The sequence below is a fragment of the Muscardinus avellanarius genome (genome assembly GCF_963383645.1).
Source record: "Muscardinus avellanarius genome assembly, chromosome: 6".
In the NCBI taxonomy this organism is placed as follows: domain Eukaryota; kingdom Metazoa; phylum Chordata; class Mammalia; order Rodentia; family Gliridae; genus Muscardinus; species Muscardinus avellanarius.
The window spans coordinates 22,069,191-22,085,983 of record NC_137791.1 but is presented as its reverse complement, the minus strand read 5'-3'; the positions used below and the strand labels follow the sequence as shown (position 1 = coordinate 22,085,983).

The following is a 16,793-nucleotide window of genomic DNA, read 5'->3' as shown; positions in this document are numbered from 1 at the left end:
GGTACTAGAGATTGAACCCAGGGGCATGCTACCTCTGAGCTCCACCCAACCCTTTTTATTTTTTGCTTTTGAAACAGGGTCTCAGGTTGCAGAGGGCCTCACTAAATTGCTGAAGCTGACTGCAAAACATGCGATCCTCCTGTCTCAGCCTCCCAAGTCCTGGGATTACAAACTTGCACCACCACGTCCAACTTTTAATTTCTTACCGTGAAACAAGGTCTTGCTGACTTGTTGAGGCTGGACTCAAACCTGTGATCCTCCTGTTTCAGCCTCCCATGTACTGGGATTATAGGTGTGTGTCATCATGGACCAGCCGTAAGATCATATTCTTAGCATTGCGTGTCCACATATCAGGACGGGATTTCATCTCATTCAGCTTTCTGCCTACCTGGATTCTTTTCTGGAGGCAGAATCTCACACATTGACGTTACTAGATACTCATCTGCAGCTGCAGGAGGTACAGGAGCTATAGATGAACGAGGGCCAAAGAAGCCGCTTCACTCTGGTGGTCAACAAAGGAAAAGGCTCAAGAAAACAGGAAGGAAAGGATACTTTGTTTCTGTCGCGTATGACATGTCCACACATTGTCCTCTATGGCCAACAGCAAAATATTATGCATCCCTGACACCGGAACGGAGGGAGGGATGGACTCTCCATATTTGCTAAGCGTAAAAGATCATCAGACTGCAGGCACAGTGGCCTTGCCTATACGTGTGCACACTTATGTGCTATATTTATTTACGCATATATAATTTGGAATGATAGCCAAGCAAATGTTTGGTAGTAGGATTTGGAAACAATTTCTCAGTTCTCTCATTCATAATTTACTAAATTATCAGGATGTCTTAAAATGCGCGTGTCTTTCTTTGATCCTGAGAGACAGCAGAGATGTTTGAGTTGGGAGATGAATCCGATTTTTGTAAAATACCTTCTCTCCTTGCTCTCGGCTGGTAGATGTTAGTAGTTGTATCAGAATGGATATGGACTGGGAGTGAGAGTCAGAAAGCCTAAGAAAAAAAGGAATGGGAAAAATCAAAGTATACTTTCTAAAAATTCACGTATGCTTTCTCTTTAACGATAAACAAAAATCATGAGAATCCTCTCTAATTGGCATTTATGCAGCACGGGATCAGAAACTGTACTTTCGCTGAAAGGAGCTTTTATAACAGAGGGTGGGGAAAGCATCCCGCTGCTGCGGCTAGACGTTGCTCAGCATTCTCCCGATCGGCCGGCGCCATCCTCCTCGTACCCTGTGTGCAAACTACCGTCACTGGCCTTGTCTCCCAGAGGACGTGCAGAAAAATTACACGTACGGCATGCCTGCTGCCCCTGCCCCAGAAGCGCCTGCACCTCCTAAACGGGCACCGTGGGGACCTGCCTCAGGAAGCTCTCCTCGCCGGGGCTGAAACCCAGGTTCAAACCCGGGCACTCTGGGACGGAGCCGAGGGTTTTGCTTGGTTCTCGGTGCCGGGGATGGAACCCAGGGCCCGTGGGTGCCGAGGACGCGCTGGAGCGCTGGGCCCGGCCCAGCACAGAGGGCCCTTCCCTACCCACTGAGCTGTACTTCAGCTCCTGCTGAATTTAATTGGCTTATCAGCTGTGGAGAATTTGATGCCGCCCTATCACTGAAGCACTCGATATTTACAAAGGGGACATAAAAAGATAGTTTTATGAGACTTAACTTTTATGATAGCATATCTGAATGTGGGTGTTGTCTTCTTTTTATTGGTGCTAGGGTTTGAATCCAGTGCCTCGATCGTGCTAAGCGTGTACTCTACCGCTGAGCTCGACCCCCGCCCCTACGAGTTTGTTTTTAAAAGCATCATCACACACACATGCAAGTGTGTGCACATAAAGAAACACTCTTCCCTCCCCACCACCACCACACTGCAGGCTGGACCTAGGAGCATTCTACCACTGAGCTGCATCCCCAGCCCTGAGTAAAATTTTATTTTGAGGCAGGCTCTCACTAAATTTCCCAGGCTGGCCTCAAACTTGTGATCCTCCTGCCTCAGCCTCCCAAGTAGCTGGGATTATAGGTATACACCACCATGCCCAGCACAAACTCACTTTTTTTTTTTTTGGCAGTACTGGGGATGGAACCCTTCTACCTCTAGGCTACACTCCCAGACCTATTACACACACACACACACACACACACACACACACACACACACACAATTTTTTTTGGAGGGGGGGAACAGGGTCTCTTAAGCCAGAGAACCTGGCTTCGAACCTGCACGATCCTCCTGTCTCTGCCTCCCAAGCACGGGGATTACAAGCGTGCGCCACCACGCTTGGCACAAACTCACTTTTTAACATAGCCTTAGAGGGTGATTCCAGTGTCATAAACTTTTATGCATATAATAGAGGAAGGGAAATGTTGCAAACTTAGAACTTAGAGTTGATTTTGATACAAACATTATCTTGTGTTGCACGAATAGTTCTGATATTATGTACAAGAGAAGGGCACTGCATGTTCTGATGGTTGTCAGACCCTAAATGCAACTGTGGTGCGTCCTCTGTAGTCTGTGTGTTTAATCACAGTAACATATTTTTTACCAAGGACCATGATGCATGGAGGGGAGAGAGTTGGTAGACACGGAATTAATAGAACAATTTTCCTAGCATTTCTTTGGGGGTAAATAAAATGTAGTGTAATTCCTATTGAAAAATTAGGAAGCTAATGGAAAGAGTTAAGAAACCTTTAACAGCTAGCCCCATTTCCGACTCCGCGCAGCCATTTCCTTTCTTGATTTAGCGTTATGGTCAGCCACACGAGGAAGCTTAGCGTTGGGTTTTCACGGGAACATTTTGTAGTAATCAACTGTAATTAAAATGGAACAAAAGGCATGCGCAAAGTAGAAGCATCCATCTTTAGGAAATGACTGGCAGATCTCGTACAGTATTTTGATTTTTTTGTTGTGTTTAATCTGTATACCCTTAAGAACTTCATTTTGTATTTAGTTTTTTTTAAACAAATGTATAGTTCATTTCAAAGAGAGTTCCCTATTGATGTTTTTAACAGAGCCAGGTTTCATATTTTGTTTACCTTTCTAAAAGGTCAGATGAAACTATATTTTACTAATGCAGAAAATTACATTGGCTGTTTTTAAGGACTTAATGTTAAATATTGATTTTGCACACAAAGCAGCTGTAACAAGTAATTCAGGAATCAGTATGATGTTTCTGGCCTGTACAGTCAGGTATTTATAATTATACTTTGCATGATTAGAAGATCAACAGAACTTGATCCAATGACCATTCGATTTTCTTTTGCCAGACAAGACCTTTCCCCGCGAGTGACGCCCTGGCACCAATGACCATTCAGAATCAAGTCGCGTTCAAATGAGAGCTGCACTGCATTCCCTCCCTATTTCCACAGGGCATCACATATAATACGTACTCAGTAAATGTTACCAAGCAAGCCAGAGAGCCAAGGCATGCATGTGCACACAGCAGGGTGTGCTCTTTAATGGCACATTAAATTAGGAGTTAGCTGAACTAAGTATTAATTGGGAGAAAGGATTTTATTTCTACACAACAAGTAGGAAAATGTTGAACCTGCTTCATTTTATTATAGACATTATTGAAATGGTGAATGAATTCAGGAGATTCACTTTGCTAATAACAACATATTTAAATTGCTAATGAGAACCTTGCAGAACATTTTTAAGTAATTTAATTTTCATAGGGCTGAAGAGATGTTGCCCAAAATACCAAGGACTTTATTCCCTTTTTTTACAAAAAAAAAAAAAGTAACTAAAAGTTTGCCAGAAATACGCAGCCAGTCTGGTTTTCTCTGGACTATGAATCCTCTTCAGCTCAATGGAGATAGATCCTAAGAAACATAGTTCTCGCTGACTATTTCTGAGCAGGATACTAGAGCAATTACTGTCTCCTCTTTTCTTTTTTTGGTATAAAATTTCAAGTGGTTCAGAGTCTGTGTTGTAGGGAAACATACTTGCTGTTACAGGGGCACCAAAGAAACACATTTAATAAAAAATGCTATTCTGTCCAATGGTGTCAAAGCAATTCAGCAGATGTCTTCGGCACAGGTCCAGAATACATGCCCGAGCCTCAGTGGGCTCACGCGGGGCTGCAGGGCGAGTTGGGCTGTTACAATCCCGTCTCTAAGTTAGGAACCATATTCAGCATTATGTACTGAGAAGAGCTCGGCTGTGAAAACCCGTGTGTCCCAGCATTCGAGGCGGGATTTGGGCTGTCTTTAATCTCATTTGACTTGTTCATCTTCCTCTGAGGCCATCCATAAAGATGCGCTGGGGATCCTTTTCAGCCTCCGCTAGGGATTTGCATCACTAGTCATGAACCTGCTCAGCAGACAAAGACTCCCTTTTCCTTTGAAGTAATTGCTCAGCTTTTCAAAGCAATCCGAGAAGTCTGTCCTCTTTCTTTTTTTTTTTTATTTCTCTTTAAAAAGAGTTTGAAGTGTAGCTTCTTAAACTAGCAGCAAGATACATTTTTCTTTCAGCATTACTGAAAGCCGTGACGATTTTTCAAGCAGTAAGACGTAAAAAGGTTCTTAAAGGGAATCCATGCTGCCTTATGTTCTAGCTTCTGGTAGATCCTGCTCCCTCAGAGAGCAAAGGTAAAGACTTTATATCCATTGACTATTGCAAGATTTTATTCAAAAGAATTAGCTGATATTTTTAAGAAGAGTTTTTTCCCCCCTGCTCTTTAGAGACTTCAGCAAGAGACTGGCCATAGCTTTGGAGTGTTTGAAAAGGCATACATGGTTGGAATGAGCTTGCTTGAGCTGATTGTGCCCCAGGTGTTTACGCCCGGGGAGCGAGGGGCAGGCGGAGGGGGCTGCAGCCAGAGAGAGAGTTCCAGGTTTCCCCACAGGACCTTTGCCCTCCCTGCCTGCAGGATGCTGCCCCGTGGGCGGTACCGAATCCTGGATGATGGTAAGGGTGTAACTACGGGATGGGGGGTGAGCCACGCGGAAAGCCCGTCCCACCTCTAATCAGCATGTCCCCTTAGGAATTTCAAGCCAAGTGGTTCCCCAAAAACCTGCTGCACTTAAACAGTTTATATTTGTTTCATTTCAAGCCCATATCATAGAATTATATTTTCTATAGTGACATTTTAACATTTGCAGCACTTGGTTTATTGGAGCTTATGAAATCCAGTAGATTTTTTTGTTTTTTTTTTTTTTTTTGGTGGTACTGGGGTTCCTGGAAACCCTTCTACCTCCAGGCTATACTCCCAGACCCATATATATATATATTTTTTGAAACAGGGTCTCTCTCTCTTTTTTTTTTTTTTTTTTTTGGTGGCACTGGGGGTGGACCCCAGAGGCTTTCTACCTTCGGGCTATACTCCCAGACCTATTTTATATTTTATTTAGAAACAGGGTCTCACTAAGTTGCTGAGAGCCTCACTAGGTAGCTGAGGCTGGCTTTGAACCTGTGCGATCCTCCTGTCTCAGCCTCCCAAGCGCGGGGATTACAAGTGTGCGCCACCACGCCCGGCTCGAAACAGGGTCTCTCAAGCCAGCGCGGCTGGCTTCAAACCTGCGCGATCCTCCTGTCTCCGCCTTTCAAGTGCTGGGATTGCAAGTGTGCGCAATGATAGATATTTATTTTAAACATACTTTTTGAGGATAAAAACGTAAAGAATGCCTGATCTGTAAAGCAGATAATACAGGGAGCACTGCGTTTGGCGGGCAAGAAGACTGGAAAGGGCTCTTCCTAAAGGAAGCCCTCTCTGGCTGTCTTGTAGAGCAGGCGCGGGTTGGGAGCCCGGAATGTACATTCGTAGAGCTAGGGAAGCTGGGGGCAGGTTTAAGGAAATTCAGTGAGTGTTTGTGAAGCCAGTTACCTGAGAGAAGCTAATGATCAGTCCACCTTATGCTTTTAATTTGTTGTTTCTCTTTCTTTCTTCCCTGTACTTCCTGAACTGTCTAACCTGCTTCCTGGATTAGGAAACTTTTTGCCAAACTTTGAAGCCCAAGCCCTAGCGCCGAGCAGTCCCTTATTTAGAGATCAGGCCCTAAGATAGAAAAATCTTTCATTTTTGAAGATATTCTGCGTGTGTCTTCTGATTTGTGGAGTGAAGAATGACGTGGTATGTCTGGTTTCTTGGAAACTAGCATTTTGTAAGTAAAGCATACTTACACAAATCTTAATTAAGAGTTTGCAAAAAGGAATGCTGATGTCTTAACCCACTTTCCTGGGGCTAATCACGAGGCTCCCGAAACTGCGACTTCATAGAGTCCTGGAAAGAAAGAAATGCACTGGACAGCAGTGCCCTCCCTCCGCCATGCTCCTGAGAAAACCTTCTCAAACCTAGAAAACCAAAGGCGGCCGAGCTCCGTGCCGGGTCTGCGTCCTCTGTTTTCCTTGGCTTCTCCGTCCATCGCTTCCATTTGCCGTCATTTTTCCTTCAAACCTTCAGTTTCTACTAAAGAATTCCAAGACAGTTCAAGTTAAGATCCATGAAGTGGTGACTTGTGAAAACAAAGGGGCAGTCACACCAGAACTGTGACCCTTACAGCATATAGATTTCAATTGAGATAATTAGACAGTAATTTCAGAAATAACACTGTATGCTATTTTTGTGGAATTTAGAACTTTGTGGGAAAGGAGGAAACCATGAATTATTAACTCAGTGTGTGTATGGGGTGTGTGTGTGTGTGTGTGTGTGTGTGTGTGTGTGTGTGTGTGTGTGTTTTACTAGGGATTGAACCCAGGGGCATTCTGCCTCCAAGCTACATCCCCAGCCTTATTTTTTCATTTTAAAACAGGGTCTTGCCATGTCACAGAGGCTGGTCTCAACCCTATGATCCTCCTGTCTCAATCTCCTAAGTACTAGGATTACAAGTGTATGCCACCATGCGTGGTTTTATTGTTAACTTTTAAAAACATAGCATACTTATTTCTTAATTTTATGTCAAAGATTATCTTTAAGAGAATGTGAAGTAATTCAGATTAGCTTACATTATTTGCTTTCCTTAAATTTTTCCCCCAAATTTGTGGACTTTTAAAAGATTTCTATATAACAAATTCATACTGGTTTGAGAAATGTCGAGTAAACTTTTTTTTTTTTTTTTGTAGTACTGGGGATGGAACCCAGGGGCTTTACCTCCAAGCTACACTCCCAGATGTACTTTATATTTTATTTGGAAACAGGGTCTCACTAAGTTGCTGAGAGCCTCACTAAGTAGCTGAGGCTGGCTTCGAACGTGTGCGATCCTCCTGTCTCAGCCTCCCAAGTACTGGGATTACAAGCGTGCACCAGCATGCCCAGCTCAAGTAAACTTTTAAACTAAGAAGAGTAGCCAGATAACTGTGGCACATGCCTATAATCCTAGTACTCAGAGGCTATGACAGGAGGATTGCAGGATTAAGGACAGCCTCAACAACTTAGTGAAGCCCTCTGTAACTTAGTGAGAGCCTGTTTCAAAATAAAAAGAAATACAAGTAAAATAAAGTGGGGCTGGGGTATAGCTCAGTGGCAGAATGCCCCTGGGTTTAATTCCCTGTACCTTTTACAGAGAAGTTTTTGTACACACACAAAACCATGGGTATATTTTTTAAGTTGTTTGTGGGGTTGGGTACTAGGGATTGAACCCAAAAGTGTTCTACCACTGAACTACACCTATAGCTCTTGTTTATTTTTTACTTTGAAACAGGGTTTTGCTAAGTTAGTGTGCTCTGGCCCCCAACCTGTAATCCTCCTGTCTCGGTCTCTTGAGTAGCTGGGATTGCAGGTATGCACCACCACACTCCATTTAAGTTATTTTCCACAGAGTTCCACTGCTAGTGACAAGGACCTACTTTCTGGGAACCTTTGCCTCATTATCAACCATATTGCAAAACCAATGCTAATCCAGGGAGTCTAAGGCGGCCCCCAGTATCCTGGTCCTTAGTTCTATTTATGAAGGCTCTTCATGTCTTCGTCCTTAGACACTATTCAAGCAGAATCGAATTCAGTCTTAGGATCGTATTCTTCAGGCCTGGTGTGGAGTCCAGTTCCTCCTGTGGCCTAGCAGGAGTCAGGCCTATGGCGCGTCACCTCCGTGTGCGGCCCTTTGCCCGTGGGCTCCTCACCCCCAACCCATCTGCACTCCTCCACCCTCTTCTCCCTAATCTCAGCCATCGTTAGAATTTACATGCGAGAATGTGGTTTTTCCCCCTCGATTTCTTGAATAAGCCATAGAAAAATACACCCTGTGAGATATATGGGAAAATGCCCAAGTTTAGTAAATATATATGGTATTTATGGAAGGAACTGCGTGGAGATCCTCACCAGGAATCCTGTGAGGAGGGGGAAGGGGAGGGGGAGAAGGGCTTTCCTTGAAATGTACATTAAGCCAGTGTCTCTACTTTTCTAATCACGTACCCATAAACCACAAACCACCTGACTGAGGGCTCATTTATTTTAATTTGGGAAGTTTCTGAGGCATTTTATTTCACTGTTTTTGTACTTTTATTGGTGTGTTGTAATTCTATATCCTAGTGAGGTCCAAAGGGAGGCGCACGTACACGCACACGGCACTCGGTGTGTTTCCCGCGCCGCTGCCCCCCCCCCCATACCTGTGAGTGAGATCAGTGCTGAGGCCTTCATATCTGGACATAACATGGTCATTTTAGAAGGCAGGCTTTGTCCTCTCATCCCTGAGCTTTCAGCCGCTGTGGCTTGATAGTCACATAAGGGCTCCTTGAAATTTTGCAACACGTCGTCTTCAAAACCAAACCATAGCACATAGCTTGGATCTAGTTCTAAAATAGGAGTTTGGGGCCGATTCTCAAGCTACTGATTAAAGAAAGGTTTAGGCATGATGGGAATCAGGAACACGTTATTTAATCCGCATGAGCTTCGACTAATTTGCCCTCCTGCTCTCTTTCCTCCTGAAGGTGAGACCACGACTCCACGCGCCATCCTGACGGGCCACGACTGCGAGGTCACGTGCGCGGCCGTGTGCGCCGAGCTCGGCCTGGTGCTGAGCGGCTCTCGAGGTAACGCCGTGACCCTCCGTGAAGCGTGCGTTGCGCGGCCTCTCCTGATAACATATCCCCAAAGATGAAATCGATCCCTTTCCTCTAAAGCCGGGGTCTACTCTATAGCCAGAGCCACGCGGGGCTATTCCAATTCAGCTAAAATTAAACAGAGTTAAAAACTGAGTCCTTTGTGAACATGGCCACATTTCAGGCGCGCCTTGTTCATTTGTGGCCACTGAATTGGACACAGCAAGGACCCTTCCCACCCCTGGGAAGTTGTATTTCACAGCTCTGCTATAAAGAGTTAAAGATGTCTTACAGGCAACGGCCCATCAGCTTCCTCACTTCCACCTCACTTCCACGGCAGAAACAAGGAGCTCCTGTGCATATTTGTTTATTCTACTGACCTCTGATTGGTGGGTTCCATCTTACTCTTGGATGGAAACACTTGAAGTCCAGCCCAGCTTGGGCATCTCAGATAGGCAGGGTCAGTGTCAGCGCTGAGGACTCAGGAAGAGCCTGCATGGGTGGTCGGGTGGCACTGGCTTTTTTTTTTTTTTGGTGATACTGGGGATGGAACCCTTCTACCTCCAGGCTACACTCCCAGACCAATTTTTTATATTTCATTTGGAAACCGGGTCTCTTAAGCCAGCACAGCTGGCTTCGAACCTGCAGGATCCTCCTGTCTCTGCCTTCCAAGCGCGGGGATTACAAGCGTGCGCCACCACGCCCGGCAGCACTGGCATATATTTAAACCAGAGATCAAGCAAGCCTTCCAAGAGCACACAGGGCGCGCCACGCTCTGCTGAGAGCAGTTCCGGTTCCACTGCCTCTTTTTTATTTATTTATTTATTTTTTCTGTACTGGGGATGGAACCCAGGGGCATTGTACTCCGAGCTACACCCCCAGCCCTATTTTTTATTCTTCATTTTGAAACAGGGTCTCACTGAGTTGCGAAGTTCCTTGCTAAAAGTAGCTGAGGCTGGCCATGAACCGCGTCCTCCAGTCTCAGCCTCCCGAATGCTAGGATGACAAGCGTGCACCACCACGCCCGGCTGGCCTCTCCGTTTGTAACAGCGTCTCCATTGCTCTCTCTGTTCTGAGCTGAGGTCAGGACACACAAAAATGTACTGTCCTCTCCAGCCTTTGATACTTACCTGGTAAGGAAGTATGCGGAATTTGAGTCACCTTACCTGTGTTCTGAACGATAATGGTCTAGCTAACAGACATATAACATATTTAAAGGGCTGTGCTTAAAAATTTAGTTGGTCAACACACTGAAATAGCAACACTGATACCAAGAATTCTGCAGCTGTTGGACTTTCCCCTTTCTTATCCCTGGTAATTTCATAATGTCCTGGGTTAGCATGAGTTCTTGGACTACATTTGGTCCAGATTACACAGGTAAAATGAACCTGCCCTATGATCGTCCATCCCTGCTTCGCATGTCAGCGTGGGGCTGTAAAAGTGGCCATGCAAGCCAAAACCATGCAGAACGAAATGACTAAAAATGAGGGAAATTTCAGGAAACATTGTGTTAGAACATTAAAAAGCTCTTAGAGCCAGGCATGGTGGCGCACACTTGTAATCCCAGCATTTGGGAGGCTGAGACAGGAGGATCGTGGTTCATGGACAGCCTCAGCTACTTAGTGAGGCCCTCTGCAACTCAGTGAGACCCTGTTTCAAAATAAAGAATAAAAAAGAGGGCTGGGGGTATCGCTTGGAGGTAGAATGCCCCTGGGTTCAAACCCCAGTACCACACACACACACACACACACACACACACACACACACACACAAAGACCTCATATACATTTATACACAGACATGCATGTATGTAAAGACATGAAGAAAATAGTAAACTCACATTTACTTAGCACACTGTGATTTAAAGCATCAAGAGCATTAAGAATTAAAATATTTTATTTCTTTGTGAAAACTTCCCAAGAGTGGTCTGAGCCGTGCTGCCGCCTCTGGCCGTGCGCTCTCCAGGACGGAGGGTGAGCGTCCTTCCTGTGCGCTGGGGAACGGCCACACTCCTTTCTAAGTGTAGACCAGTTTCTGACATCTTATCCTCTGTGCTTTCAGTGTCATAGAGTATCCTCCAGGGCTTCTTTAATGTGGGGCTTTAGTGGTATCGCTCCTTCTGGGACACCATCGATTCTGTTACAAACCACTTTCCTAGTTCATGTCAGTAAGTTCCCTTCCCTCATTTCCTGCCGCGTACGTAGCTGATGTCTCGGCAGCGTCCACAGCCTGCAGGCAGCTCCACCTCCATCAGCTTCATGATTTCATTTCTCTATTAAAGTTTCATCTTTGTTGGCCAGTAGCCTTTTTTGATTAATAATTTTTATAAAATGCCACACTGGGAGACAAAGAGGCCACGTTTGCTGCCTGGGCACAGACCGAGCAACAGATACACTTTGACCAGTCGCTGGCGTACCGTGACAGGAGGGTATGACTGGCCAGTTGTGAGGCACGCCATTACTTACATAGGGGTTGTGGACTGAACAGCCGGCCACATTTCTGCCATCACCATGGTAACTAAAATCTGAACTTCTTGTTGGGGGGATAGTGTTATTTAGGGGATGATAACTGAAATTCACACATGAAGGAATTGGGCAAAAGCCAAGACTGCCTGTTTATATTCATGTCGAAGAACAATAAAAATTTTAAAACTCCCTGAATGGCTTCGAAAACTCTGAGAGCCATATTCTCAAGTACATGCGTTCCGTAGCCACGCAGGGAGCAGGCAGGGACTCCCCGTGGCCACAAGCAGCTCAGTGAGGAGAGCGGCGGCCACCAGTTATCTTCTGGGACTTAATCCCCACCCAGACCATTTTGCTTTCTAGCCCCATCACTTTGCCCGACACATATCTGGTGCACAACAAAGCCCTGGTGTGGATGGGCTTCTCAGCAGCTCCTGTGCCCCTCGGGCTCCTCTGCCTGTGGTCGCCCTGGATTGCTGGGCTTGGACATCAGGGAAGACTCGGTTACCAAGGAGTGGCAGAAGGATCCTGGGACAGGGGTACTCAGTGACGCAGTGAGCGGCTGAGGGCGGAGGCGGCAGCCACCTCTGGGCTCGTTCTCTCCCAGCCGCTTTGGGTCTGTTCCGGGGGCTGCAACTGCCCCATTCCTTTCTGAATTCCTTCACTCCGCTTCACCTCTGAGCATAATGAGTTTCATAAAGTAACTTCCTGTATCTGGGAGAAAAGTGAACGTGTATGACTTAGCTTCTCTTCTCTCCCCGCTGGAGGCTGAGAGCTGGCGAACACCAACAGGAGTTTGTGCAAAATGACTTACATGGTTGTTCTAGGGTTTTCCACAACTGTTGCACGGGCTGCAATCCTGCTCGGTCTGTGCTCAAGATTCAGACCGTTGGTCTGTTTCTCTTTTTTTTCCTCTTTTAAATTTTTTTTGTTTTGTTTTTGAGTGTGTGTGTGTGTGTGTGTGTGTGTGTGTGTGTGTGTGTGTGGTGATGGGGACGGAGCCCAGGGCCTGGCACATGCTCGGCGAGCGCTCTGCCCCGTTTCTGATCCGTCATTAATCCTGCCTTGTGCATCTCTTCTCTTCTAGAAGGACCGTGTCTCATACATTCCATGAATGGAGACTTGCTCAGGACTTTGGAGGGGCCTGAAAACTGCCTGCGGCCGAAACTGATCCAGGCCTCAAGGGAGGGCCACTGTGTCATCTTCTATGAGAACGGCTGCTTCTGCACCTTCAGCGTGAACGGGAAACTGCAGGCCACCGTGGAAACGGAGGATCACATAAGGGTGAGCGCGCCGCAGGCCTTTCTCCATTCCCACCTCAGCGTGGCAAGTGAGGGGGACAGGGTTTGCTAAAAAAACAAACAGGCAAACAAAAACCCCAACGCCTGCGCTTGGGTTGTTGCAGTGGTGTTTGACAAGGTGAGCACAGCAGACCCGGTGTGTGCTGCGGGCCGGCCGAGGTGACCTGCAGCCCAGGGGGCTTCTGAGCTGCTCGCGTCGTCCTGGGTGGCTTCCCACGGCACTGCAGTGCTTTTGTTTTGTTCTAGGAAGCTCGCTGTCCGCTGCCACTTTCTGAGTGTGAAGCGGTGGGGTAGAGTATGCTAGGCCTGGCTTCTTTTGTGGCTGAGCAGGTGGAGGCCACAGAGACTGGTGGCTCGGGTTAGCCACTGACATCAGGCTCTGCTTCTTGGGTGGAGAGTAAGACCAAAACATGTCAACTTCAGGGAGCTGGGCCTCACCTTTACAACGTCAGGAAGCTGGGCTTCACCTTCTAAACTTCGGGGAGCTGGGCTTCACCTATAAAACGAGTCAGGCAAACGCGTCTACTGTGAGTCCACAGAAGGCAGTGCTGGTGGCCCTCCAGGCTGACGTCGGTGACTGGCTGATGTCTGCCAGCCAGGCCACGTGGAGCGCGAGGGAAGGGGCTGCATGTCCTTTGGGAGCTGCCATCCAAGGGCCTCCCTCTCACCGCCAGCACCCTTGTTAGGTGCATCAGGGAGGATGAGGCCGAGGTGTGTCTGTTGTTAGGGAGGAGGTCACGTGGTGTGCATAGTGAGGGGACCCCACATGGCAGGGCGAGAGTCCCGAGTGTGGGCCAGCTCTGGACTTGGACTCTGTGCTCGTCCTGCCCCTGAGCAGCCAAGATGACATAAATCCTCCAGGTTCCTGGGTCGGTTTGAAATCTCCTTCTCCAAGTAAACACTGGGGTCATTGGTTCAGGACAAAAACCAGTTATACTGGCCTGGGATTGATTTCTTAATTCAGCCAACACTGCCTCTGGCCTCCCCTGGCTGGCGGGGCCTCTCCGTCTCCTCTGCTGGCCCCGCCGCCGAGGCAGCGCATACACGCTCTGCTTTTATTTTTCCCTCCTTTCCCATAATACTTCATTTAAACCAAGTACACATCAGAGGATTTTCCTTTCCTTTTTTCTTTACAATAATAATGTTGATAATCTGTCACTCCAAGTTGCAATTACACTGTCAGCTACACTAATAAATCTGTAAAATGATTTGAAATCCCTGGCAGGCTGTAGCCGCGTCGGTGGCATTTCAGTGAGACCAGGGCTCCAGCCGTTCCCTCCCGCGCCGCCTCTGCCCGCGGCCATGGCTTTCTACCCCGCTCTATTTCCCACTGGACTTTAGGCTTAAAGGATTTTTTGCCTCCTCCTCAGCACGCCTGCACTGTTACACTAACTCGCAGCTGTGTGTTTACAGCAAACTTGCCTGACATGAGCACCACCTGCCCCAGCTCCAGAGACTGACGTCCATGTGGACCAGGAGGGAGCCCACGGCCAGGGGTGCTGGGGTGCCGGACATCGCAGAGCAGGAATCCCCAGCTCCATCCTGCAGTCTGAGCAGTGAGGGAGGAGAGCCCAGGCAGGCCAGAAGTTGTTTCTTTGAAATGCAGGAGAACCCTGCAAGCCAAGCAGGCGGCAGGCCTCCTGGGCCCTGTGAGCTAATCAAGCCACCCACCTGTTTTGGTTTTAGATGGCAGATTGTTCAGTGGCATTTTGCATAATAGCATTATCATAGTACACCAGCTAGACAGTGTCTAGATGTCTTGATGAGTACGTTCAATTTAAGTAGCACAGTTATTTGATCATAAATATGGGATAACCACCGTTGCACCTGGAGGAACTCATTTGTTTCTTTTCCTGGGACAGTGGTCTAGCATGTGGTCGCCCCCAACAGACAGCTATGGCCCCTGGAACCTCCTTAAGGAGCTGGGCAGCCACAGTGTCGCCCAGAACTGGCAAAGTCCAGAGGTTGACACATCTCTGGGGCCCCTTGAGATGTCTGGGCCCAAAGGAGACAGATTAGAATTAAGACTCACAGGAGGGCTGATTTGGGGGGCAGCGGGGTGCAGTTTAGCACAGCTCGCCCCGCCCTCGACGCCAGAGGGCGCCCACAGGCTCCTGGAGACCAGGCCAGCGGAATCTGTTTTCTCCTTGAAGGGCACCTGGTCTTTTAGAATATTTTGAATACTGATGATGTATAGCCCTAGAAGACCAGGTTTCGCTTCATTCCAGAAGGAAGAAAGGACTAGAGACTCTTTACCAGAACAAAAAATTAAAGATTAATGGTTTTAATTTATATTTTAATATAGGACTTAGCCCAGTAAAAAGCCTCAAGGATAGAATTCAAGTGAACCACAACCATAAGGTTAATAGATTTTCATCAGCTGGATTTTATAAGTGTAGCAAATAATTATTTGTCCTAGTCCTCACCGCAGTTCCCAGACACCCCCTACAGCTTGCCATTTGTGAAGTGAATGGGGGAGAAGAGATTTTTATTCATACTGAAAAATGTTGTATTTGGTTAATAAGACTCAAAGAATACATCTTATGTGTAACTGTCTTCCACACATGGATCTTATTTCTTAGATGTATTTTTGGTCCTGGAGAATCAGCTATATTTAAGAGACTTCAGAGAGTAGTGTTTATGTGCATTGAATAGGTATGAAACAGACCTTACTTTCCTACAAATTTTTTAAAAATTGTCATAGGGTAAAGACTTAAAGCAATTATAATAAAATTATGAGTGCGGAACCTTCTAAGTTGTTTTCAGAAATCAGGTTTTGTTCTTTCTGGCCGCCAGTGCGTGTTCCGTGTGGGTGTGCCCAGGTGGACAGGTGTTTGCAGGGACTGAGGAGCGAGGCCACCCAGGCTCGGGAAGGACGCATTAGGACGGCGCCGGCGTCCCAGCACGCCCCCATGGGCTCTTAATTCTCCTTTAACTCTCCTCTGCATGTGGTCTCCTCGCTGTCCAGGTCAGGTTGTGCCAGGTGCTTTAAGAGGGCCCCAGAGATGTGTTAATCGTATCCTCTGGACCTGGAGAGCTTTGGATGAAATAAAACCTGGACTTTTAGGACTCCACGTTCCTGGAGGGAAGGGGTGTGATAGGACCAGCGGCCGAGCAGAGCCGTCCTTCCTATCAGGCGCTCAGGAGTGGCCACGCTGTTCTGTCTCTGAGCCATCAAGGGCTTGTTGCGGCTCCCTGGAAAGCAGCCAGAGACAAACTGATGTGGCTGGATTCTGATAAAACCTTAGTAGGGGCACTCAATTTTGGAACTCATATGATATTCATATGCCATGAGACATTCTTTTTTCCCAATCATTAAAAATGGAAGCCATTGTACAGAAACGAAATAGGCAGTTCTGCGCTCCACCCAGGGCTCTACATGCGGGGCAGGCTCACATCGTGGGCCACGTCCAGGCGGCGCGTTCGCGGGCAGGCGCGGTGCTGACGGTCCTGGATGGCGCTCGGCCCCGGCCCGGCCATGGGCAGCTGCAGGTCTCCACTGTACCGTGCGTTTTCCCAATCGCCATCAATGTCCAGCAGCCAGGGAGGTGCTCAGTGCTGCTGCCGCCCTGCTCGGGCCTAGGCGCATCCGCACAGGATGAGTCCCAGGCACCCCGGAGCACCTCCGAGCTCACGGTTCCCATCCCATCCTCCAAAAGCAAAACTTCGGGCATTGCCTGGCCGTGTCCATGTGATTCTGAGAAACAGCAGCTCCTACGACTCAGTTTCCTCTGGTGCTCAGGACCCCTCCCCAGACACACTTCTCTTTCCACAGGCCATCCAGCTGAGCCGCGACGGGCAGTACCTGCTCACGGGAGGAGACAACGGCGTGGTCAAGGTCTGGCAGGTGAACGACCTCAGGCAGCTCTTTGCCTACCCAGGCTGCGACGCCGGGATCCGCGCCATGGCCCTGTCCTACGACCAGAGGTACCACTGGGATGGCAGTGTGCCAAGCGTGGTGTTCAGAACTGCAGAGGGATTCCTTAGGGAGGGGGTGCCCTGTGCAATCACAGCGGCCAGTGAGAGGCTTCCCAGGA

The 16,793-nt window shown here is 47.6% G+C and overlaps 1 protein-coding gene across 3 annotated transcripts in view; it reads left to right on the top strand.

The window, feature by feature from the left end:
- LRBA (LPS responsive beige-like anchor protein) overlaps positions 1-16,793 on the top strand; it is a gene marked incomplete at both ends in the record, with an annotated part of 652,640 nt that overhangs the window by 632,350 nt on the left and 3,497 nt on the right. For all 3 annotated transcript variants that reach the window (XM_080697476.1, XM_080697475.1, XM_080697477.1), the window contains 3 exons: positions 8,883-8,984; positions 12,543-12,739; positions 16,532-16,683. In XM_080697476.1, the coding sequence (XP_080553602.1) occupies positions 8,883-8,984; positions 12,543-12,739; positions 16,532-16,683 (451 nt within the window). The remainder of the gene's footprint in view (positions 1-8,882; positions 8,985-12,542; positions 12,740-16,531; positions 16,684-16,793) is intronic.